The sequence below is a fragment of the Ipomoea triloba genome, chromosome 13 (genome assembly GCF_003576645.1).
Source record: "Ipomoea triloba cultivar NCNSP0323 chromosome 13, ASM357664v1".
Lineage (NCBI taxonomy): Eukaryota > Viridiplantae > Streptophyta > Magnoliopsida > Solanales > Convolvulaceae > Ipomoea > Ipomoea triloba.
The window spans coordinates 17,712,044-17,737,785 of NC_044928.1; the positions used below are offsets into that span (position 1 = coordinate 17,712,044).

At 30.6% G+C, this 25,742-nt stretch overlaps 1 protein-coding gene across 6 annotated transcripts; it reads left to right on the plus strand.

The window, feature by feature from the left end:
• Positions 1-477: 477 nt before the first annotated feature.
• Positions 478-8,542, plus strand: LOC116000957. Of its 6 annotated transcripts, none has more exons than XR_004094192.1 (10): positions 478-828; positions 2,099-2,226; positions 2,349-2,420; positions 2,561-2,706; positions 3,922-4,036; positions 4,117-4,197; positions 4,526-4,663; positions 5,453-5,540; positions 5,880-6,061; positions 8,214-8,542. XR_004094192.1 is itself a non-coding variant. In XM_031240835.1 (9 exons), exons 1-9 carry the CDS (start codon positions 519-521, stop codon positions 6,005-6,007), a joined length of 1,206 nt encoding a protein of 401 aa, XP_031096695.1. In that variant the 5' UTR covers positions 478-518; the 3' UTR covers positions 6,008-6,485. The 6 variants fall into 6 exon arrangements, 2 of the variants coding, with proteins under 2 accessions (XP_031096695.1, XP_031096696.1); XR_004094191.1 differs by having other exon boundaries at positions 8,239-8,542; XR_004094194.1 differs by having other exon boundaries at positions 8,286-8,542.
• Positions 8,543-25,742: the final 17,200 nt, after the last annotated feature.

Here is a 25,742-nt window from a genome sequence, read left to right on the forward strand (position 1 = left end):
AAATAACAAAGTGGCTCAGCTTCCAACACAGGTTTTGCATAATTTGAGAATTGATGTTCTGGTAATTAAAAAACCAAAGCTATTTTAATATGGTTCAATATATCAGATCTGGTTTCCGCCGGAAACGGTGTTGAGGTTTTTGTTTATTATTATTATTATTATAAATATTATTTTTAATATTATTATAAATATTTTAGTATTTTAATTAAAATAATAAAAATATATGATTATACATTGCCACTCATTTTCCGGGAAATGAACCAAACACACAAAGACAGTTTTCCAGAATGTAACCAAACACAGGAAATGAAATCATTTTCCAGAAAATGACTCATTTTCCAGAAAATGACTCATTTTCTGAAAAATGACTCATTTTCTAGAAAATATTTTCTAGAAGTTATTTTCCTTCTTTCCAAACACACCCTTATATTAAAAATAAAACCACATGTTTTTTCCTATTCCCAAAACCACTAAAAATCACAAATGGAGAAGGGCTTTCAACTCTATCAAAACTCTCTATGGCTTCCAACCCTCGAACACGCAAATCGTCAACTCCGGTCACTCCTGTAAAACCCTCAAAAACTCGAACTTCGCCGTTTCCACCGGCGTATTCTCCTTCTACTTCTACAGCGCCTAAGTCTCATTCCTCGTCTCTCGAACCATCCCCAGGATTCTTCCCTACCTCTAGGGCGGAATTCCTGAGGCTCGTCGCTGTAATCTCCATTGCCGCCTCCATCGCATTCACCTGTAATTACATCGTTGACGTTATCAATCAACAGCCAAAGCCCTTTTGTAATAGCAATTCGGAATTTGATGACTCCTTATCTGGTTAGCCCTTATACCATTTCATTTAATCTAGTTGATACTGTTCTTTACTCAAAGTTTGTCCTTTAGCCGTCCAATGGTTTAGGTAATTAAGTGGAAAATGCTGGGTGTCTAAAAGATATTTGAAAAGTGGTATAAATGTGGTCTTCTATCTTCTAAAGAAAGGATTGGTAGTTCTTTGCTGTGTACTTTAGAGTGAGGAGTATTCTTCATTCTTGATGAAAAGGACCACTTAGCGATTGTTGATTTTATTGTGTACATGAGCTGAGTCAAATCAGATTTTGGGATACTAAAAAGCTCAGCTCAGCATAGTATACGGGTTGAGCGACTTGATTAATAGAAGAACTTTATTTAAATTTTTATTTTTTTTCTTTTCTGTTTTGTTTTATTAAAGCATCTGATGCAAATAAACTATATTATGCATGTAAAATCTGCAAATTCATTGAATAGAAATTGCCAAAAATCTCTTCATGTTGAAACATCTGGAATCAAAATTCTATTGACTAAAACAGTCAGAAGACCTCACCAGCTTTTACACATTCACATTGCATTTTCAAAACAAGAATAAGAAATAAAAATTGAACATTATTCCCTGGTCTTGGAAGAGGAGGTCATATGTGCTCTCACCTCTTCTGATTCAGTTGTGCACAACAAAGGTGCAAAGAGTTGGGGAGAACAGAAAGACTACTCAGAGAGATACATGAAAGATAGAACCTTCAAATCTGATAACTGACCACCTGGGCATTAGAGATAAGAGAGGGGGAAGGGAGTGTTGAGAGGAAACAACATGAGGAAGAGTGAGGCACTGTTGAGGGTGTTCTGAGGCTTAGATGATGGGGGGAAAATTAGGAAAGGACTCGAACAAGGGATTGCAATTTCAGAGTTGGGAAGGGTGTGATTATATAATAAATAGAATTTTTTTTGAGATATGTATTTTATGTACCTGCATGTGTTAACTGTTTATGTGTACCATATATCATATAGGAATATATGATTACATGCATGCATGCATGCGCGTGTGTGTATAACTCTCTGGTCACAGACATAATATGAACCGTGCTGGGTAATCAAAAGCTCAGCTTTGTTTCTTCAAATCTATTAAATAAATGAGATTGATTTTAGCGTGGTCAAGTGATTGAACACTCTAGATCCCTACTGCCCTATTACCTTTTGCGTTACAACTCTGGTGAAGTCCTGTAAAAGCTTAGGAATTTTTCACTTTTGAATTTTTGTTTTGTCTGAGATTACCTCTTAACCCCTTCTCATGCTTTAGACTCCTGTGAGCCTTGCCCAAGTAATGGAGTATGCTCTGAAGGCAAATTGGAGTGTGCCCTTGGCTACCGGAAGCTTGGAGACTTATGCATAGAAGATTCAAAAGTCAATGAAGCAGCCAAGGAACTTGTATGTCTTGCTAATTTATTTCGTTATGTTACTTATGAATAGAATTAATAAAAAAAAAAACTATTTTAATTTTTAAGCTTTAGGTGTGAGTTCTAACGCAATAAGCACATAATGCACTGCAGTACAAATATGTAGAAGCTCACGTGTGTGAGGAATATGCTCAACACTTCTGCGGTGGCACTGGTGTTATTTGGGTTTGTAACTTCTAATCTCTTCTGCATTATCTCAATGATTCTTGTTTCAATGTGCACTCATGTTTATATATGATTGCCTGTGAACATGGTGCATTTAACTAGTTAAGTACAAATTCTTTATAAATTTATATTATGCTTAGGTTCAAGAAGATGGGATCTGGAATAAATTCGACGAGAATAAGCTGATGGAGTATTATGGCTTGAGTAGCATTACATATGGTCATGCAAAGCACAGAGCAATTGAGGCAATTGGTAAAACACTCGAGAGAAGGATTGGCCAGCATGGGTATGGTTTTGTTAAGGTTTATTGGCAGAAAAAGCCAAACTTTGCACTTTGTGACAATTATATCGAAACTTTTAAAACCTGGTGAAAAAACCCAAACCTCTGTGTTTTGTGACAATTATACCCAATTATGCGCATCAATTATATTAAAACCTTCAAAATTTGACAAATTAATATCAAACATTTGTATTTTGTAACAATTATAATTTCCAATCCAAGAAAAAAAAATCCAATCTAACCCGGATTTCTTGAGTTTGCACACAAATCATTTAAAAAAGTACAACATAGCATCATTTTTTAAAAACTATTGTGTATGAAAATATATACTTTATACAACTAAAAGTTCAAATTTAACTATTAAAAAAACATTTTACATATATAAAAGCATGTTTAAATATTATACCTACCAATTACTCCGTAATACTTAAATCAAGAGAATTGAATTATTTTTAGGGTTAGATAACATAATTGAGTATAATTGTCACGGAACGCAGAGGTTTGAGGTTTTTTCACCAAGTTTTAAAGGTTTGGATATAATTACCAATAAGCCTTTTGTTAATGCATTTATATTGAGTACATAACGTGGAAAACCATGACCTATTTAGTTACAAGAAAAATGTTTTCGATTCTCTATCTTTATTGTTCTAAAATTTTCCAAGTTTTCATTTTCCATTGGAGAACAAGAAAACATGTTCAAATTCAATTATTTTTAATTTATAAAATATGAAGTATTGTATTCATATAAAAATACGATGCAAATGATAAGTAAAATAGACCAGTGGTTGTGGTGGGGGTAGGTAGGCAGTGGTGGGTGGAAGTAGGAGATAAGTAAGTGCGGCAGGGGTAGGTAGTAGTGGTGGTGGTGGTAATGGTAGTAGTGGCGATAGGAGTAGGGTAGTTAGTAGTTTGGTTTTCATGGGGTAGGTAGGTGGGTTGGCGTTTGTTGGTGATAATAATCATAACTGAACCTGATGGATGTTTTTGCAATTGGAACATTTGGATAACATCTTTCTAGTGTCTTAAATTCATTTTTTAAGTTGGAAAACAGTGTTTTCCATTTTTCTTGTTTTGAAAATAATTCATTTTGAACAGAAAATTTTGTCTAAGTTTTTCATAAAACTGGAGGTTCCAGTTACTGAACAGTTCATGTTTTTGTATGCATATGTTTTTTTAAGAAATATATTTTAGTTATTATTATTATTATTTTATTTTTTACAGAATCAAGGAGTTGAAGTGTCCAGAGCTGCTAGCTGAAAATCACATACCACTTTCTTGTCGTGTTCAACAGTGGATTGTAGAGCATGCTCTAGTGTTACTTTCTGCTTCTGCATTGGTATTCAATAATAAAAGCAGCTTTTGAAAGCTTCTGTTATCAACATGTTCAAGTTTTGTTGATGTTATTGAGATTTACAGCTTGTTGGGTGTGTCATAATACTTTTGAAGGTCAGAAGGAGACACTACTTGTCTGTTCGAGCTGAAGAACTTTATAATAAGGTAGAGTTTTCCTTTATATAATTAAATCTTTCATTGCTGGATCTGATGTGATTCTTCTAGTGTTTATTTCTGACTAACTATATTACTTGGCAATGCTAGCATCTATATTCAATAAAATTATGATGTTTAGACCTTAAAATTTTATTTTTCCTCGCAGACTCTGTTATATGTTCTTGATAAAAGGAACATATGGTTTATGATGCATGATTTAATAGTTTTCCTAAGTTAAGAATCATTAGCTAGTGTGGTTTTAGCTATGAAATGTTGGTTTTAAATGCTAAACTTGTTTTTCTCATGCATGAGCTTGGTCCCTGTATGGCTGTAATAGGTTTGTAATGTACTTGAAGAGAAGGCACTGATTGCAAGGGATTCAAACAGTGAGGGTGAAGCATGGGTGATTGCTTCTTTGTTGCGAGATTATCTTCTTTCACCCAAGGAAAGAAAGGACCTGTTGTTGTGGAAAAAGGTATTTTAAAATACAATGAAAAAATGGATACTTTGTCCTAGCATATAACTACACGGTATATGTTTTGGAAAGTAAATAACTGTAGTTTTGTTTCATAATCTGTGTATCTGCAACTCTGCAAGTAGAATATATAAATAGATTCACACACATTTGAATGCTGTAAAAGGTATTTACTGGTAGTGGTATACTTTGATTAGATGTTTGTTTCTGAGGCTCATAGTATTGCGGGGGGTTGTTGTGTTTGTTAAATCTAATATTGTTCTGTTTAGACCAAAGCCTCACAGGTTTATGACATTGAAATTTAGGACATGGTTTGCCTGCTGCTCTGTTTGAGCTGCTCTCCTGATGGGGGAGACCAGGCTACACTCTTTTCAGCCTATGCTAGCACAACTCATAAAAACCAGTACCCTTCATTGTTTGCATTCCTTTATTTGAAGTTTATATATGTGCACCATGGTCATACCTTGGTGCAAACAATTATATGTATATTTCTAAGTGAAGCTTGCTGGGTTGAAAATCTGTTGCTATTCTTTTCTTTAAAAAAAATTGAAGTACCATGTTTTTAACTGCATTGAAAAAATAAAAAAAGTATTCGTTCATACATTTGTGTCTGATTCACAGTAAATTTGCTTACACCTAATATGAAGAGGCTCGTAGGCTATCTGTAGTAATTCAGGGCGCTGGTGTTTGATACAAACACCGTTCTTTTCTCTTTCTCCCTACCTGTTAAGCTGTAAGCATACTGCATTCTTTACAAGTCAGTAACAAAATAAGACATTACTTCTACAGGTTGAGGAGTTGGTTCGTGAAGATTCGCGTTTAGAGCTGTACCCTAAGGTGGTGAAAGGTGAACCTAAGGTGGTGTGGGAGTGGCAAGGTATGAATGCTTGTTCTAATTAGATTACTCACTTTCTGGGATTGTTAAAGATAAGTTACAAGACTGAACAAAACTTTTGCTGGGTAATACTGTCAACTTGTTAAATAAGAGTGGAACTTTTTTACTGGTAATCATTTCACAGAATGTTCCTGAATCTTTACTTTATCAGGTCTCTGTGTGTGGGGGGTTGTTTTCTTTTTGTGAAGAGGAGAGGGGGGGTGGAGGTGGGGGCTAGTGATAAGAACAGATAAAACTTCTCAACTTTTGTTAAGTTCCGTGGTGGCTATATGATTTACTTGTATATTTGCCTGAGGATTTGCCTCCACTTTGTCACTCCAGTTGAGGATTTTCTAAGCTCATCTGGAAAGAAAAAGGCACGGGGTGAGAACACGCCATTGAAAGGTGAACACATATCTTTTCAACCGAAACACTGGGCATCAAAGCCTGCTGCTGAAGTTCATAGCTGAGGTGGTTTTCCAGAGGCCGGTGAACATGCTTGTTGTATGTTAACACAAATCATTGTAAGTTCTCTTACACTGTAGAATTTGCATCTTCAATAGAGTTTGGAAACGCAAGCAAAAAATGGACAAATATGACTTACCTAATACAGATTTGATATTCATTTATAATCCCTAATATGAAAAAGAAAAGAAGAAAAAGATCTGAACAAAGCAGCAATTATGTGAAGTGCAGGATTCAATATAGTTTCACTATGCATTTTGGTTTAGATTGGATCCATTTTTTATTTCCTAAACGGTATGAATGAAATATTGATTCAAAAATAGTCTAATATTTGAGTCAAATAAATGTTTCATAATGAATATTGATTCAAAAATAGTCTAATATTTGAGTCAAATAAATGTTTCGTAATGATCATGTAACTAATGAATATGTGTTCCTCTTTCCATTGTATATCTATGGTTCAATAGATGAGGTTTAACTAAAGTTATTTACAAATGTTTTTTTTTGTAATATTTATTCGTAGAAGCTTTGCTTGAGCAAGTCTGATTGGGTAAACAGTGCAGGAGGCCTTCTCTTCGTAGAATTTTTTTTTCTCTAATACACAAGAGTATGAAAATATGCACTTGTAGAAATGAAATTGAACACTGCATAAAAACGGAAAAAAAAAATGGGACACTAAGATGGAAAATTCAAAGCTAATTAATTATGCACTCTTAGAAAAGAAAACATGCACTTGAACGTTACAAAATATGCACTAGAAGCTAAAAAGGGCTAAGTGGAATACTATGCATTTTTTTAATACACAATAGTAAGACACACATGTACATGTAGTAGGAATGAAATTGAGCACTTGAAGGCATAAAAAAGATCACTAGAATGGACAATATGAAAACAACTAAATGTGCACTCTTAGATAAAATAATATGCACTTGTAGGAAATAAATGGTGCACTCGAACTCTCGAAGGCTAAAATGAAAAATGCACGTGTAGACATATAAATTTAAACTAGAAGACGATAACCACTGCATTGAATATAAAAGTGAACTTTGGTGCAAAATAAAATAAAAATAAATCAAATGCAATCTCATTGTTATTTGTAAATTCTATTTTCCATCATTATATTGCTATATATATATATATATATATATATATATATTTCTATTCTTTTTAAAATCATTAAATAATAATATGGTAATTTAATGGTAATAGAATTTATAAAAAAGAAAAATATATATTTTATTAAAATAAAATATTCTAAATCAAAACAGTTATGTCAAATTTAATTTATTCTAATAAGATAAAATTGAAATCTTCTATTCAATTTATTCTTTTTGTATTATAGATATTTTTAATTTCATTTACTTTATTTTTTGAATTTTAATTAAAAATGGTTAAAATTAAAATAATAATTTGATTCGAATATATATATATATATATATATATATATATATATATATATATATATGTATGTATGTATGTATGTATTGCTAAAAAAAAGAAAATAATAACTATAATACATATATAAATATTGAATCATTGTTGCATATCAAAAATTCACTAAAAAATTGTTGCATGTCAATTTGTTTCATTCATCTAACTTTTAAAAATAACTACAATATTATAACTACTATATATAAATTTCTCCCTACATAAATGATTTGGTTTTTTCAAAGTTTAAAAATGCTAAAGGTAAAATATATCATTATTATGGTTTTAGCATTCTACTCCTGACAAAATATAAGTATTATTGCATTAATTAAAAGTTTTGTAGTACAAATGCTATAAAAAAATTTATAAAATACCATAAATTATACAAATTTACAAATCTAAAATAATAGTTATTATTTAAATTTTGCCAAAAAAAAAAGTTATTATTTAAATATTATGAGCCCAACACAAATTAGTTTACGTTAATAACATAAATGGAAAAAAAACAAACATAAAAATGAACTAATTGAACTAACTTACATTTTCGGAGTTTGCAAAAAAATATAACGTTATTGAGTAAATGTCTCACATTTAAATATAATGTTATTAAATTAATTGAAATTCACATATTTAAGAATTGTGCATCATCTCGGGATCTATCAATTTAAAATGAAGAAGAATAAGATATAAACTAAAAGAAATAAACTTTCAATAAATTAGTTAAAAACATATCATAGATCTACAAATATTTCCCCTTTGACTGTTTCTTCTTTCCTTCTGCGGGTTTGTTGGCAACGAACAAACGAAGGGAAGGGGCGCAACGCGAATAAGTCGCTCCATTCTGTGGTCAATCAGATTGAACAGCGGAAGAAATTGGAGATGCGGTTGGGCCGGAACAGTATAAAAGGAAGCCAAGGTCATCGTTCTTAATCATCAGTTCTAACCCGGACCAATTCCGTGAACGCTGGACAAAGAGTTCCGACTGGCGAACAAGTTTGGCAGCTTGGTGGCGATTTCCGACTGGTGTGGCAATTTCGATCTGCAGCAGGTTTGGCGGTGAGTGAAGTTTGTTCTCGGCAGCAATAATTTTAATTTAGGAAAGGAGTTCAAAATATTAAAAATAATAAAGCTATTACTTAATTATTTAGAAGAACTAAAAATAGTAACAAATGTATAAAAAAACTAATTAAAAATTATTTATTAATTGTAAATACTTAACTAAATTACTAATAAAAATAATGGCTATCAATCACCAAAGTAGATTCTGAAACAAAACTAAGATATCAAAGTAAAATTTTAAAATAAGAATATTTTTTCATGCAAGGAAAATATTTACATAATATTTATCAATATCTATATAATAAAAAAATTATCAATTTCTCTTGTATCCATTTATGTAAACATATATTATACTAATAGTATTTTGTACAATATGAAAAAATATACACATTTTTTTAAAGAATTATGATTACTGGTATAATTATACACATTAATTACTACAATGGTTACTTATTAAAAAATAATTTTAAAATACATCTAAACTTATACTCTTAATTAAAAAATAAAAAATATTTAAAAATTTGTCTAAATATGTAATATAGTTAGGGGCTACACTAATCCATATAAATTTAAAAATTAAATTCTTTTAATTTGTAAATATAATTTTCTTAATTATAATTAATAAAATATATAATATAATTAAAAATAAAATAACAAAATATGTGTTCATACATATTTATATTTTTTAAAATGCATACATACATATACTTATGCACTATATTAATCATGCAAAATTAAAATGCTATTTTTTAATTTCTAAATTTAATTATTTTAATTATAATATATCAATATAAATTATAATTACAGAAATTATATTATAGAATTTGCATACATACATATTAATAAATATTATTTGTATATACATTGTATTACATAATCATATAAGAAAATGCGTCTGATTTGAGTTTAAAATACAAAATTTAAAATTTACATTTTTTAATTTTTAAGTATAATTTTCTTAGTTATTATTCATATTGTTAGAATTATAATATATATGAAATACGATTAGGAATAACAACTTGTGCTCAGATGGCATGTAGTGATTCTCCTATATGAGAGGTCATGAGATTGAGCCTCAGTCTACAATGTAATAGGGTCAATTGTATTAAATTTAATTATGTAAATTTTTCTCTATAAATTTATCTAAATATGTATATGATTAGAGATTATATTAATCATACAAAATTTTAACTTTGTATGCTATGATAATAGATACTTGACCAAATATATGAAAATTAAACTATATTATTATATTGTACATTTTAATATAATTTTATTTAAATGCATAATAACAAAAAAAATTTCGTGCATCGCACGGGTAAAACACTAGTATAAATTTAAACTAGAAGAGGATAACCACTGCATTGAATATAAAGGGAAAAAACTTGTAATTACAAACTGCATTGAATATAAAGGGAAAAAAATTGCACATTTTAAAAGTTTATGCCTACTTGACTTTTGGTGTAAAGTTTAGGGGCCCATTTGTCCATTTTCTCTCTTATTTTTTTATTTATTTAGATTTTAGATATTTATATTACTATGTAATAATAATAATAATAATAATAATAATAATAATAATAATAATAGTAATAGTAATAATAATAATAATAATAATGTAACTATTCTAATAAATTTGATATTTATATTTTAGAAAATAGCTAACAAATCCTTAATAATTAAAATCTATGTGAAATCAAATTTATTTATTATATTATATAATGTGTACATATATTATTACTATATTGAATAGTATAAGAAAATATATGGTGGATGCATGTGCATAGTAATAATAATAGGAAAAAAATGAAAGTTATAACGATAGAAATATTTTTGTTCAAAAAATTTGTACAATACAACTCTAAAAATACTATAAAAAAAAAAGATCTATCAGTACTAAAAATATAGACATAAATTAGGTATATTACATGGGTTGAGACGTATTATGTTTTTAAATTACACCTTCAAAAGATATTTTTATGCACAATGCATGTAGATTTGAGACCAATATTAAAAATGAAATTGTGTTAAGATCATTAAAGAAAAATAAAAATATTTATTAATAAAAAATAATTTTAAAATATTATGTTAACTTATTCAATTTATAAGTGTGAAAATCCAATAGTTAAAAACAAAACAATTTGACGAATATAACAAATTAATTATTATTATATTATTTCTATTTATACTGAAAAAAAAGTGAAACAATTCAAATATGTGAGCCTATAATTTTAGAATAAATTTAAAATAAGTTAATTAGATTGTCATAATATTTGTTTTAATTAATTTTAATTAGTCATAATATGGCATGGCAATTTTGAAAAGCAAACATGTAGGCTATGTTTGGCAAACCTAGCTGAAAAGGTAGCTGAAAACTGAAAAGCTATAAGCTCGAAGCTGAAATATGAAGAGCTGTTATGCTTAAAGGTGTTTGGTAAAATTAACTTTTTGATAAGCTGATAAATGTAAAAAGACTAAAAAGGACATCTTCATACAATTTAAATAATTTTAAATTTAAATAGGTTTGTTTATATATTAAAATATAAAATAATGAAATCAATATATTTAAATAAAATATAAAGTAAGAACATATATTTGAAAACATATAAAGTAAAAAAAATATTTATAATTCATAAGATTAGTCCATACAAAAATTAATGTTCAAACATAAATATCAAACTGGAATTACAACCAAACATAATGAAAAGAAAATGTCAAAAGGGTTTTAATTGAGAGGGATAAAGGATGTCATTTATTTAAAATAATAAGGATAAAGATGGAAAAAAGTTAAAAAGCTACTAGCTTATTTTGAAAAGCTACCCCAAGTAGCGTTTCAAAATAAGCTCTTATTTTAAGCTACTAGCTTATTTTGAGAACATTACCAAACAGAGCTTATAGCTTATTAGTAGCTTAAAATAAGCTATAAGCTCCTAAATAAGCTCTGCCAAACAGAGTCGTAATGTGCAACATTACAAAACCAATGTACAAATCTATTAACACTAAAAAAAAATATAGACAAAATCAGATATATAACCCAGATTTACATATATAATATTTTTAGATAAATAATTTTTTGTATAATCTAATACAGGCAAGGAATGTGAGATAAATTTGGAACTTATATTATTTAAAAATAAATTACTATTAATTTACACTCGAATTTCCCCACCATTCTTCATTTCTTCTACCTTGAATTTTGGAAAATTGGTTTACACATCAATTAGGTCGACCCCATCATGGTTGTTTGGGTATTGTAATTCCACTTGAACCGAAATTTCAGTTGCACCAACACATGCATATGGTTGGCGCAAATTATAACGTGTATTATGATCATAGCTGATACTGCAGTTGTGTGAACGGATACTGCAGTTGTATTGAAAAGATACTGCAGTTGTGTTGAAAGTTAAGAAAACTGCAGTTACACGGAACAAAGGCCGTTCATCCGTTCAACACATTGCAGTATCTTTTCAACACAACTGCACTATCCGTTCAACATAACTGCAGTTCTAGATGGATGACACGGTCTCTGTTCCGCGCAACTGCAGTTCCCTTTCAACACAACTACAGTATTCTTTCTACACAACTGCAATATCAGTTCAACACAATTGCAGTATCAACCATGACACATGGTCTACAATGCATTGTAAACCATGGTCCACGGTATAACGACTGTATGGTTGGCCCACAAACACCATTATTTGCACCGCAAAAGAATACTATTGAAAAGGTACCTATATATCACTGTCTCTACTTTCACTAGGACCTTGTCCCCTTACTTTCCATCATCATATTATTCCATTTCCTCACTTCTGCATAGTATATATATTATTGGGGCATGAAATTGTTTGGTTACAAGGATTTTTGTTAGTCACACACATCCTACTTCTTTTGCTTGTACCTCAGATATATAGACTCCCAAAAGAGACTCCACATGTAATTTAATAATAAATTGCTACTCATTTTAAGCAATGAATAGAGTTTGGTTGGATAGGGAAAGGCTCCAATTGGTTGAAATATATAGACATTATTAGTTTGAGTCATTTGAATTATGATTCTAATTATTTTTCATCTGCACTACTACAATTATAGGATTTTGCATAAGTTTTTTTCGTTTTTTTTTTTTTACTAATTTATTAAAGTGATGTAAAAAGTACCGAAGTAATATATTAAATTATTAATGTCGGTTTGAAAATCGATGTATATACTATAATTTGAATAAAAAGATAAAGAAATAGACGTAGATTTTGGTAAGTAAGAGTGTAGCTTTTGACGATATATATGATGTTGTTGGGGTGGATGAGATTGTCTTCCATGCAATAGTGACAACAAAATGGTATATACACTCACAAAAGAGACTTTAATTGTAGTTAATTAATGATAAATTATATTTCAATTTAAATAATAAACACAACTTATGCGACCCAATCTATAAGTTTGAATCCTCCTTATACACACAAGTTTGAATCCTCCGTATATGTCCCATGAGATATATTAAAAACTCAAAATATACAGTGTGTAAAGGAAAATTGTAATTTATGTCCCTCCATAATATGCGAATTATCAATGTTATTCTTGAATTATTAGTGGTGTAAATGTTGCCCCTCAATTTTCAAAAATAGTACATATATTGTTCCTCCGGTAGTGTAAATATTGTCCCTCCTATTGGTGCGAGAGGGGCGATATATGTACCGTTTTTGAAAAGTAAGAGACAACATTTACACCACTAGAAATTCAGGAGTGACACTAATAATTGGCATATTATGGAGATGCATAAATTATAATTTTTCCTATACTGCAATACAATGACCCAAAAAAAGGGGGGGGGGGGGGGGGGACGGCATTGGCCTGGGATGCAATAGTTACAACAGAGTCAACAGTGCGTAGTTGGTCTTCATATAAACATCACTCCGAAATGCCATAACAGCTGCACTCAGATCTTTCCGTAGATATAACAGCTAGCAGATTCCAGCATAACAAGTAAATATCCATTAGATTATAGCTTAGCTAGCAAGCATGCAGAAACTTCCTTTGACTATTGCTGCTATCTAGTATGCATGCATGGTGAAAATAAATATTCATAAATATCTTATAATTCAAGGAAGAACTTATCTCAAAAGGCAAGTAATATAAGAGAAACCCCCTTAAGTTTAAATATTACTCCATAATGTCTTCAAAAGTTGATGTAAGATATATCACTAGACTTTCTATTCTGATTTTGTGAGTATTGCCATGTTAAAGGATTTTAAGGTAGATCTTTGAAACCCGTGTCCTTTTCTTTTTTCTAACTTCTATTTTGTGCTGTGCTAGCTATTCTATACTGGACACTTCCTTGTTATTCCATCACTCAAAAAGGAAAAAATAGAATTGGGCCGGATTACATGACAACTGGAATAACTAAGTAATAGAAATTTCTCTCTTTCTCTGCCCCTGCCCCTTTTGAGATTGAGTTAATTTTTGAATTCTTGTTTTCTTTTTATGCTTTTCAGACCCAGATGAATATTTTCTAAAAAAATAGAGATTAGGGATTACGAGAGTAATAGAGAATTATTCTACGTGCTACGTGGATACTGTAATACTGATAGTGAGTTGGTTTGCAAATTCTCATATAATATATGTATATAAATATCAATCATTATTACATGAACCTTGGTCCACACAGCTGTGTGGATCATAAATAAAAAATGCATTATTAAGATACTAAAAATGCATTATTTTTGTACGTACAGTACATTATTTAAGTATTGAAAGTACATTATTTTATATATAATATTAAATAATGTATCTTCAATAAAAAAATAATGTACTTCTAGTATATTAAAAATGTTCCTTATATTCATGGTCCACACAGCTATGTAGACTATGGTTCACACAAAAACTTGTTCATAAATATATAATTTTTTTTTAACAATTGGGCCCCCAATTGCAAAAACATAAATAAATAAATAAATAAAAATTATATATACATATACTATAAAGCAGGCAGCACTGCCTGCTGTATAGTATATGTAAATATATTATATATATGTTAGTTCTATAATTGGGACCCCAAAATTTGGGGGTCCTGATTATGCTATAAAAATTGTACTTACAATATTTTGGACAAATATACTTCTACTGTTATAACTTCCGTTATCTTTTCCACTATTGTTACTATGCACATGCATCCACCATATAGTTTCTTTATTTTCTTCCATAATAATAATAATAATAATAACAATAATAATATATACACATTATATATTGGAGTTACATGTTAGTTATTTTCTAAACTATAAATATAAAATTTATAAAAATGTTTTACATTATTATTATTATTATTTACAATAATTTAAATATCTAAAATCTAAATAAATTTAAAATTTTAATATAAAATATTAATATTGGGCAGCTATTTTTTGCGCATAGCGCATAAAAGTACTAGTATATGTGTGTGTGTGTGTATATATATATATATATAGAGAGAGAGAATACAATTTATATAAGAACCACTCCATATGTGAGAATCTGTGGTCTAATCTGGACTATCTATTGGACAATTTTCAGTCGTTTTCCTTTGTTCATTTTTTTCCTAGGAAAATTTTCAGTCGTTTTCCTTTGTTCTTCTTTTGGTTTTTTCAGTGCCACCGGTGACTACTCAGCATGGTCTCATGCTTGTTCTCTTTGTTTTCTTTGTTGCGATTCATTGAAATATGTTGTTTATTAGGTTTGTTGATAAATTTGTGATTTTAGGAGGCAGGGTGCATCGTAGGTTGTTTAAAGGTGCATTGAGGCTCTAGTTATAGTGCATCGTAGGACTGTGAGTTGTGTATTGGTTGGGGGTGTTAGGTATCCCTTCATGTATGAAGTTATGCACCATAGGATGTTGTGTACCTTTTTGCACTCCCAGAGTAAAATTTGTGCATTGCAAGTAGTAAAGGTCTGCATTTTGTGGGGCGGTGTTGTGCATTCTGTGTTAGTATGACAATGGTCAATTTTGTTGGGTTTAGGGTTACGGTTTAGGGCTTTAGGATTTAGGATTTAGGGTTTATGAGTTTATGGGTTTAAGGTGTGCAATTACAAAATGTTGTACACTTTTGTGCACTTCCAAAGTAAAAGTTGTGCATTATGTGTTAGTATGACTTACGGTGATCAATTTTGTGTGCGTTGCAGTGGTGGTTGCTGCTTGTAGATGTAGTATTTGTGCATTGGTGTTATAGTATCAGTGCATCACTGGTTTAGTTGTGGTGCATTATACTGTTGCTAGGGTTTTTTTTTTTTTTCCTTTTTTCTTTGTGGAGTTTTGTTTATTGACTTCTGGGCATAGGTGTTAATATTAGTAATTAAAAATAGTTGTTTGTTTCCATCAATATTGCTAGAGAAGAAATAAGTTTTGAAAGCGTAGTGTGGAATGAATGTTTTCTTCTTTTTTCTTTTTTCTTTTTTTTTTTTCTTTTTTTTTTTTATCGCGATGTAGTTCTCACCTAAAACATGATTCTTATAGGAGTCGGATCTTATATATGGATGTATTTATAGTTTAGGAAAAGAGGCAAATTGGTAATATTATTGAAGACCAAGAATAATTGATATATACCAAGAGATCAGAGTTGTGAATTAGTATTCCACATACATTAGCTACGTAATATGTGATTGATTGCAAGCTATGAAGCATCAAATTCAATCATTATATTCCATTTGAAAGGATCGAATATATATAATAATAAAGAGTTTCATCATTTGCTCATCATCAAACTTTGCCATGAAACCACTCCCAATACTTCTGTCTATCTTTGCACATGGATTGTTTCTTAAAGTGAGATTATGTACTTCTACATTATATATATATATATATATATATATATATATATATATATATATATATATATATATATATATTTTGACCACTGCGTCCAAATCATCACTCCCAGACTGCAGTAATGATTTGGATATAGCACATATACACATATAAATTATATATAATATAGTATTATTTTCAGCAATATATTTAGGCAGTAATTTATATTTTAATCCTTGAAAAATATTAATATTATATTTTGACCACCGCCGTTTAAAGCTAAATTTTTTTTACATGTCTCCTTTAACGTTTAAAGCTCTCCACCACCGACATGATGGATGCATTAGAGATGAAAAAAAAAATCTAATTTTTTTAATAAATAAATAATGACATGCAAAATCTTTTAAAATTAAAATTGAGAGTAAGATGACACATCAAGCCTAAACTGTCAACTCAATATATCACTGAAAGTTAACAAATTAATTGGTCTGATTGCACATATTTTTTATTACTTTTTTTTCTTTTACCTCCAATAAAAATAATGGACATGACGAGAGTTTTACTCCATTAAAATTCATTTATCATAAAAGAATGCATTTTTTTCTAATGAAATAGTGTCCCAAAAAATTGCAGGCACTGAGCAATTGCCATGGTCGTACATTGCTAAGGAAGCTGCTTTGTTTACTCTCTATGCTTTATCAAATCTATATTCTCCCACTATATATTTTTGATAAGACACAAGATACGACTTTACAAAATATACAACATTATACTTCCATCATACAAGTTAATACCCAATTTGGTCCCTCAATTATTAAGATTTTTATAACTTTGGTCATCAACTTTTAGATTTACTCAATTTCGTCCCCAACTATGTAAGTTTTACATTAACTGGTCCCTCGACTATTAGAATTTCACCACTTTGGTCATTGACTACCAAAGTTGATCAATTTTGTCCCTAAGTATACAATCCTAAAAATGGTCTCTCGACTATTAGAATTTCACCGCTTTGGTCTTCGACTATTAGAATTTCACTACTTTGGTCCTAAACTCTCCAAATCCACAATAAACTTACATTTTAGATTAGCATTTGCATAGTTGGGAACTAAATTGAACAACTTTGATAGTCTTGACCAAAGTGGTGAAATCCTAATAGTCGAGAAATCATTTTAGATAAAAATTAGATAGTTAGGGACTAAATTGAGCAATTTTGGTAGTCAAGGACCAAGGTGGTGAAATTCTAATAGTCGATGGACCATTTTATGTAAAAATTTCATAGTTAGAGACTAAATTGAGTAACTTTAGTAGTCGAAGACCAAAGTAATGAAATCTTAATAGTCGATGGACCAAATTAGGTGTTAACTCTTCATCATACTATAAAATTTCTCTATTATTTCATCATGTAATTGTATACCATTATTATTCTGTCAGTTAGATGAGCTGCATTATAATAATTATCATTTTGAGGAAAAAAGAAAAAGAAAATGGTGGTTCTTCAATAGGATGGTAGCTATAACCTTGTGTTACCTCGTGGGTGAGTTAAAACTTACAAGTGAATAGGACAATTGAAAGCGGGCATTTATTATTGTCATGAATTGTCCTCTTTCTCTTTCCTCTCTTGCTATCTCCTTTCTAATGGAAGCTAGCTACTGATCGATGCCACTTCCGTCACGGATATACTCACTCACTTCAATTAATTTGTGTCGGTGCAAAACCTTACCCACCTTCATCACAAATATATATATATATATATATATATAGAGGGACGGTTTCAGGTGCGGAAGAGGTCCCAGGTGCGATCATGCAATTACATATGGGCCGTTGATCAAATCTAGATCAACAACTCAAATTAATGAAAATAACAAAAAAAAAAAAAACATGTCTGGAAGGAGGGAGCACAAATCAAAAATCACACACCTTAAGTAATAAAAGCACGCACTTTAACTGTTAGAACAACACATCTTAAGTATTAACATCGCGCACCTTCAGTTTATAAACAATGGCGCACCTTAAGTGATACAAAGACGCACCAACCACGCACCTTAAGAACAAACTCTACGCATCTAAAACTTTAGCCCAACGCACTTAAGTTTCAACAAAAAATGCATCTTAAGTTATCAATTAAAGAATTGACGCATCTTAAGCACAGAAACCACGCACCAGGAGCACAAAACCTAAGCACCTTAAGCACAAAACTTATGCACCTTAAGTTCTCAACTGCACGCATCTTAAGCACAGAAACCACGCACCTAAAGAAGGAACACGCCGCACCTTAAGCACAAAACCTACACACCTTAAGCACAAACCCTATGTGCCTTAAGTTTGCCCATATGGAAAATGACCAAATTGCCACCGCGTTTTTTAAAACGTTGTTAATTCTGGACGTTGTTAACGTGGCGGGCCGACCTGCTTTGATAGTACTAGGTTCTTGCATGAAACACAGGATTTGCACACAAATAAGTGTCACCAAGATTGTCACACCAAAGTTTTGGTGGTTTTTGCACAATAAGACCAAGATTTTTAATTAAAGCAACTAATCATGTAACTTCTACTGAGACATAAGTAATAGCTTTGTAATTTGCTTATGTTAAGGATCTAGCAACTGTCTTTTGTTTGCGACAGGCCCATGAAATTAGATTTTTACCAAAAAAGACAATAAATCCACTAAGAATGTATGAATATCGTCTGAATTTGATTTCATAAGGTGAAGTTCATAGTTTAAAGTGGCTTTGACATACCTTAGAACATGTTTTACGGCAATCCAATGATCATTGATTGGAGACTTCATAAATTGACAAAGTTTGTTAACATGATAACATCAAAAAATAAATCTAGACGAGTAATGGTGAGATATTGGAGTGCTCCAACTATGTTGCGGTATTGCGTTGGATTGCCATACAGTTGAGATGAGTCTGATGCACTTAGCTTGTTGTTGGCTGGAATTGGTGTGGAAATTGGTTTGCAGTGTTCCATTTTGGATCTTTTGAGTATCTCTAGCATGTACCTCCGTGTTATAGAATAAGCATCCCCTTGTTGTGTACTGTCTCAATCCCTAAGAAAAAAGCTTGGAGGTCCTATATCCCGGATTTTAAAAGTGTCAGCTAGTTTGCTTGTTACTAAAGCCAAGGATTGGTGTTTCTGCTCATGATTAGTATGTCATCAACATAGACAAGAAGATAAATATGAGTATTAGCAGTGGAATAAATAAATAGTGACACATCAGTTTCAATGCCTTGAAATCAATTGAGAGTAAGGAATTTTGAAGATGCTTGAACCATGCACGTGGTGCTTGTTTTAAACTATAAAGAGACCTTTGGAGCTTACAAACATGAGTCAATATATCCTGGTTGTTGATTCATGTAGACATTTTCACTCAAACAGCCATTGAGAAAAATATTGTGAACATCAAGCTGTCTGATATATATACCAATCATTTGTCAGAAGTCTTACTATAGTTGGTTTGACGACAGGACTAAAAGTGTCAAAATAATATTCTCCTTCAACTTGATTAAACCCTTTTGCAACAAATCAAGCTTTGTATCGTTCAAATGTACCATCAACTCTCCTTTTGATTGAGTAAACCCATTTGCATCTAATGACATTCATATCTTTTTCATGTGGAACCAGCCTCCAAGTGTTGTTGTGCAACAGTGCATTAAATTCTTCATCCATCACGGTCCTCCATTCAGGGCTTTTCACAGCTTGGGAGTGTCATATGAGTTCCAGGTCATCAATACATGCAATATAATTATAGCTTCGTTACCTATAGAATCATGAATCATGTGCCTTAGGATGATACTATGTGTGCGTTGAGGGTGCTCATGTTTAAAAGGGTAAACTGGAGAATGATCGGGAGCATAATTGACCAAGGGCGTAGAGGTTTTGGCCCACACCAGTGTGCTACGGACGTGTTGGGACAATGTCTCTTACTGGAAGTAGGATACGATCTTGACACGCTCGCAACACACCCGTGTCAAAAGTCGCAACGGATAGATTCATCGACACGCCCATGTCGAGGCCGTGTCGAGGTCGTGTCACTCACTGGAATGTCAACATAGGTACAACACGTCGACGACATAGGTGTGTCAAAATTCTTGCACTCGAGTTCCCCTAGTACATTGACAATAGCTCATGGTTTTACATCATGAGTTGTAGCGGAAACCTGTGGATGAGTTTTAGCTGCAAAAGAGAAAACACACTAATTAAGTTAAACATGATGAATGGTAATAATTTTTTTCAGTATTTAGATTCAAGTAACAATATCCTCTAAAAAACTCTGGGTAACCAAGGAAGACAGACGGAGCAGAAAGATCCTTTATTTTGTGTTGATTGTAAGGACGGAGATAGGGAAAACATAGACAACTAAAGACACGAAAGAATGAGTAGTCTTGAGGTTTTTTGCTGATGATTTCAAACAGACATAAATTGTTTAAGGTTGCAGAGGGTATAAGGTTAATTACAAAAATTGTTGTTTCATAGGCATAAGAACAAAATCTTATAGGAACATAGGCTTGAGCAAGTAAGGTTAGACCAGTTTCAACAATGCGTTTGTGACGTCTTTCGACATGTTCGTTTTACTCATGGGTATAGGCACAAAATCAACAATGGTTTATTCCAACACTAACAAAGAGTTTTCCAAGCTTCTTTTATTTTCCACCTAGGATAAATTGAATGGCTTTTATTTTGGTGGAAAAGGTACGCTTAACTAGTGCCTTAAATTGATTAAAAATGGCATAGATGTTTGTCTTTAGTTTCATGGGAAAGAACCAAGTATATTGATATCTACTATTTTGTACAATAATTCACCCCTTATTTTAGTTGTATTTTCCTTATCCTAGTGAAATTGGGAATTGTTTCTGTGTTATATTGTCCAAGTGTTGAATTATCTACAAGGAACAACAAAGGAAGAATTTTGGAGCATTTTGGACAAGTTCTGGAAGAAAAGGGAATTACAAGGAAGAGAGGAAACAAGAATACAAATTGGAAAAGAATTGGAAGTTGCCCAATGGGCCAAGACCCATCTATCTCCTATATATTCTACATGTTCTCTACAATTGAAGGAGGTTTCCTTACAGAGTTCTGAACCCTAGTTTTAGATTATTTTCCCCTTCTCTTTATATTTCCCTAGCATAGTTTAAATTAGTTATACATTAGATTATTTAATTTCAAGCTTGAAATCGTGGATTGAAGTTGGATTTATTCTTTATCAGTTAAGTTTCTCTTCCCTTTTATTTCCTGCAATGTTTATGGTTATTTATTATTGCTCTGCTTTGTTTACTTTAACCATGCGTGAGTAATTCGCTTATCAGTTTGGATTAGGGATCCATTGTTAATCTTGATGTTCAATTTGTGATTATTGCATAAAGGGATTGAATCTTTACCTAGGGTTTATGTTGATTTGGGGATTTCTTTGTACTTGTTAATTGATTTGTGGCCACAATTAATTGCTAGTCTATGAAAGGGATTCATTACAACGACAGTTGGATAGAGACCTCGAGCCTTACCAATTTCAACCTAATTTTCCTGCTATGTAAGTAGAGGTAATTTTGGGGCCTTATAATGCTTAGGAGCTTAAGGTTATGATTGATGCATTACGACAGTGGGGCAATTGCAGCCTAATTCGCTTATTGATTACGAAAGTAGCTGAGTTGAATTCTTTTGTGCATTGCCCATAAATCCTTTGGTTAATTATTCTTTCCCTAATTCTGAGTTTGTTAGAACATCAAGGTTACAATCCTCCTGATTTGACCCATACCTTTATCATATAGTTTTCACCTTAATCAATTGCTTTCTTTTATTCTACATCATTCAGTCTTTGTTGCTTGGATTCTATTAATTCATATACTCTAGTGCCTGGTAATTCACACAGTTACGTGCCATAGCCCCAATCCTCAGCGGAACGACATTACACCCTCTTTTACACTACCATTTATACATCATCATATTCCTGGAGTAATTATCAATAAATATAATGAAATAATTTTGTCCTTCATTCGATAAAACCGGGGATGCCCCTGTAAACGAAATCTAAAACAAAAGAACTAGATGTTGTGACTCTTTCTATAGGCTGGTACACCGAAGAAGGAGCTTTAAATTAGCTGCAAAATAATTCAAAAATTAGGAAAAAGTTTAGCGTCAATCTTGAGACGAACATTCAACGCACCTGGATCATAGATGCACACGAATTCAAACTTTTAAAACTTCTTTTGATATTTGATTTACAATCCACCCCATTTGCAATTTATTTGATTTATTTACAAAATATTAATCATATCAAAACAGTACAATTATAATATTTAAATTAATAAATATAAAAATATTACAATCTTTATGCATCAGTAGTTTACATAAGCATTATTGACTCTGCAATTTTTCATAAGCTAGTGGTATTGTCCCTCTTGAACGTAAACCATTAAAGTCTATTATATTGACATTGCATATGTGAATCAAAGCTAAGCCTATCGGCTATCGATTAATAAAAGGACACAATTATAATTAAAGTCTTTGTTAACAAGTCGAGGAACGAAAACCATCAAAATTACTACCTCATAAAAATTGGAGGGACAATAATACTGACTTTAACAATTGAGGGACTAAAATTGCTATTTCATATAAATATAAAGATGAAAAATACTATTTAGAAAAATCACTCTGCCACATGACATACATACATACATATATACACACACATACCATTTTTGTATGATTATCATTTTCACTTAGTAAAAAAGTTTCTTGAGTAGAGCACATAGTCAACACTATTAGTGATAGCTTATTAAATCCCGTACACACAAATCTGGTGGCAAAGAAAATTAATGACCAAACTCAATCATGTCATGGCATGTTAAGCCAATGATGATATAATTAATTAGGTTTAAAAAATTGGACAGAGTACTAAGAATTGGGTTCCCACAGATTTCATGAAAATGATTGAGTGTCCTTTGAAAACTTTAAGATAAGGTTGTGAGATGATAGGATGGATTGAAGGGGACAAAGATCCAAGGGATTCACAGTGCGGCTGCCACTACTCCCAAAACTTAAATAAAGTAGGGATATGATAAGTCTACCCATTATATTATTGCCATGGAACAAATTCTACTATTAATAATCACTTGTCATAGCATTATTATATTTAATCATATATCTTTAATTTTGTTTCGTTACATCATTAATTTTTATATACTTGCAACGATTAGTCAATTATTTAAATTTTATCATTTCACCATTTATATATATATATATATATATATATATATATATATATAATTTCATCATTCAAACCTCTTGCGCCAACATATCATTTACTATAACCGAAGGATTTCTTTAATTTTTTGAAAAACTGGAGAATTAGATAATAATAGAAAAGAGTAACTTTTCTCCATCTCTTATTAGCTTTTTTAATTGAATAATAAAACTATATGTTAGACATTTTTAATAAACGGTGTAATGAGCCAAAGACCTTGTGGTCTAGTGGCATCCGGTGTCCCGGTTTACATTCACACATTGATTATGGGAGTGGGTTTGAGCCTCAGTGGAGGCAACTGTTGACTCTTTGTGCTTCAGTATGTTGAGAAAGTAGCTATGATCAGATACTACATTGTTACCGAGCGGAAAATAAAAAAAAGTATAACTAAATATGACACTTCTTTGATCATTATTTGTGTGTTACTCTTCATGAACTGATAAAATCACAACAAGCAATGTAGTTTTTGTGGTTTGGTGTAGGGTTATTAACATGAGCTCTATATTAAACCTAAGTATATATTGGTTGGGTGCTTGATATTAGGACTTGTAAACTACATAGTTACGGGCCGGGATATGATTCATATCTAAATTATAGTGAGGTATATTATATTTTTGTCCCATCCCTTTTTAATTTTAGAAAAAAATGTGTTTTTTATTAGTCCTTTTATTAAATAGGTTTAGTCATTTTAACTCCTTTTTTTTTTATTGTCGTCCAATATGCCCTAACTTTATAAAAACATTCCGATTTATGCATCTTGAACAATGGAACTTAAAAAAAAATGGAAAAAAAAGAAGAAAAACAAAAAAAATATAAACAAAAAAATCCATATGTGATTTTTATCAAAAATATTAATATCTACTATTTTTTTTTTTTTTTTGCAAAAATTAATACCTACTAGTTAAATATGGAACATGTGCAGAATCGCAACAACGGTTCACAGTACAATTTAATTGCTCAAATTGAAAAACGAAAATCACAATTTTTTGGGTAAAGTTAAATTACAGATATATTTTATAACGGTTAAAAGATATAAACTAAAATGAGTAAAACTGCATCACTGCATGATTGAAGAATTAAAAATATTTTTTTTATTAGGATAATTATTAGTCTTGTCGGTTTGAACGGTTAGACGTGGTTCTTATTAATTATAATAGTTTTTCACTGCGCGAATGAGATAATACCCAATCTTATATACTAATTATTTTTGTTGTCAAGATCGATGTTGATTTTGTCTTTAATCCAAACAGGTTGATTGTAGAAAATGAATGAATTATAAATTTATATTAGTTCTAATATATTTAAAGAATGCACAATAAGTATTTTACATACAAGATTTAATGAATACTGCAATAGTAGTTATTTTTCAAATTTCTTCTTTTTGTGAATTTGAAAGATTGATTTCAACAATGTTGTAGTCTCAACATATTTTCAATGCATCAAGTGTGTCACAATATTTTATTTCCCTACATTGACATTTTTAATAATGGACTTTAAATCAATTTGTTGTGTTATTTGAATGTTTTCTTTGTAAACAAAGCATCCCTAAGTAGTTAATACGATTGGTTTCAAATTGTTTTTTTTAATTGTTTTCCATGTTATTAACATAATAATTATTAAATAAATATATAACATTATTTTTTAGTATAATTTTGATATTTAATTACAAGATAGTGTAAAAAGAAAACAATGAACAATGTAGTGAATATAATTAATTAATAAATTTGAAGGTATGAAATCTTTGCATTGTAGAAAATATAGACAATATAACTAATGAAATTATATCTCTTTTGAAATTTTTTAATAATGAATATTTGTTTTTGAATAAAGGCATTGTAGAAATTGAATAATAAATTAAATAAATGCATATGTAATATTTTTTGTTGTAACTACTAATTTATTTTTATTTTGTTTTGAAAAAACTACTAATTTATTATTTAATTTAATAAGAGTAATAGAGTGTGGTACTTACTTTTGAATAATATACTCTAACTTATTCATAGTATATGTTTAATAATTATGCCAACTTTGATTGGGATGAGGTTCGAACCTAAGACCTTACTTATAGAAATTAATGACTAAGTTAAAAGTTAACGGAAAATTTAACGGAAAAGAGAATATTTAACGAAAAATTTAACGGATAATCATATAATTAAGGATAAATTAGGAAATCACAAGTGAAAATATATATAAAACTAAACAATCTGAGTCATCCATTTGATTAAATAATTTTACCGCCATT

Coding starts and splice junctions, on each gene's coding strand:
- LOC116000957 (XM_031240835.1), top strand. CDS start 519: ATGGCTTCCAACCCTCGAACACGCAAATCGTCAACTCCGGTCACTCCT. Junction 4,198..4,525: donor CTGAAGAACTTTATAATAAG/GTAGAGTTTTCC, acceptor TGGCTGTAATAG/GTTTGTAATGTACTTGAAGA. Junction 4,664..5,452: donor ACCTGTTGTTGTGGAAAAAG/GTATTTTAAAAT, acceptor TTACTTCTACAG/GTTGAGGAGTTGGTTCGTGA.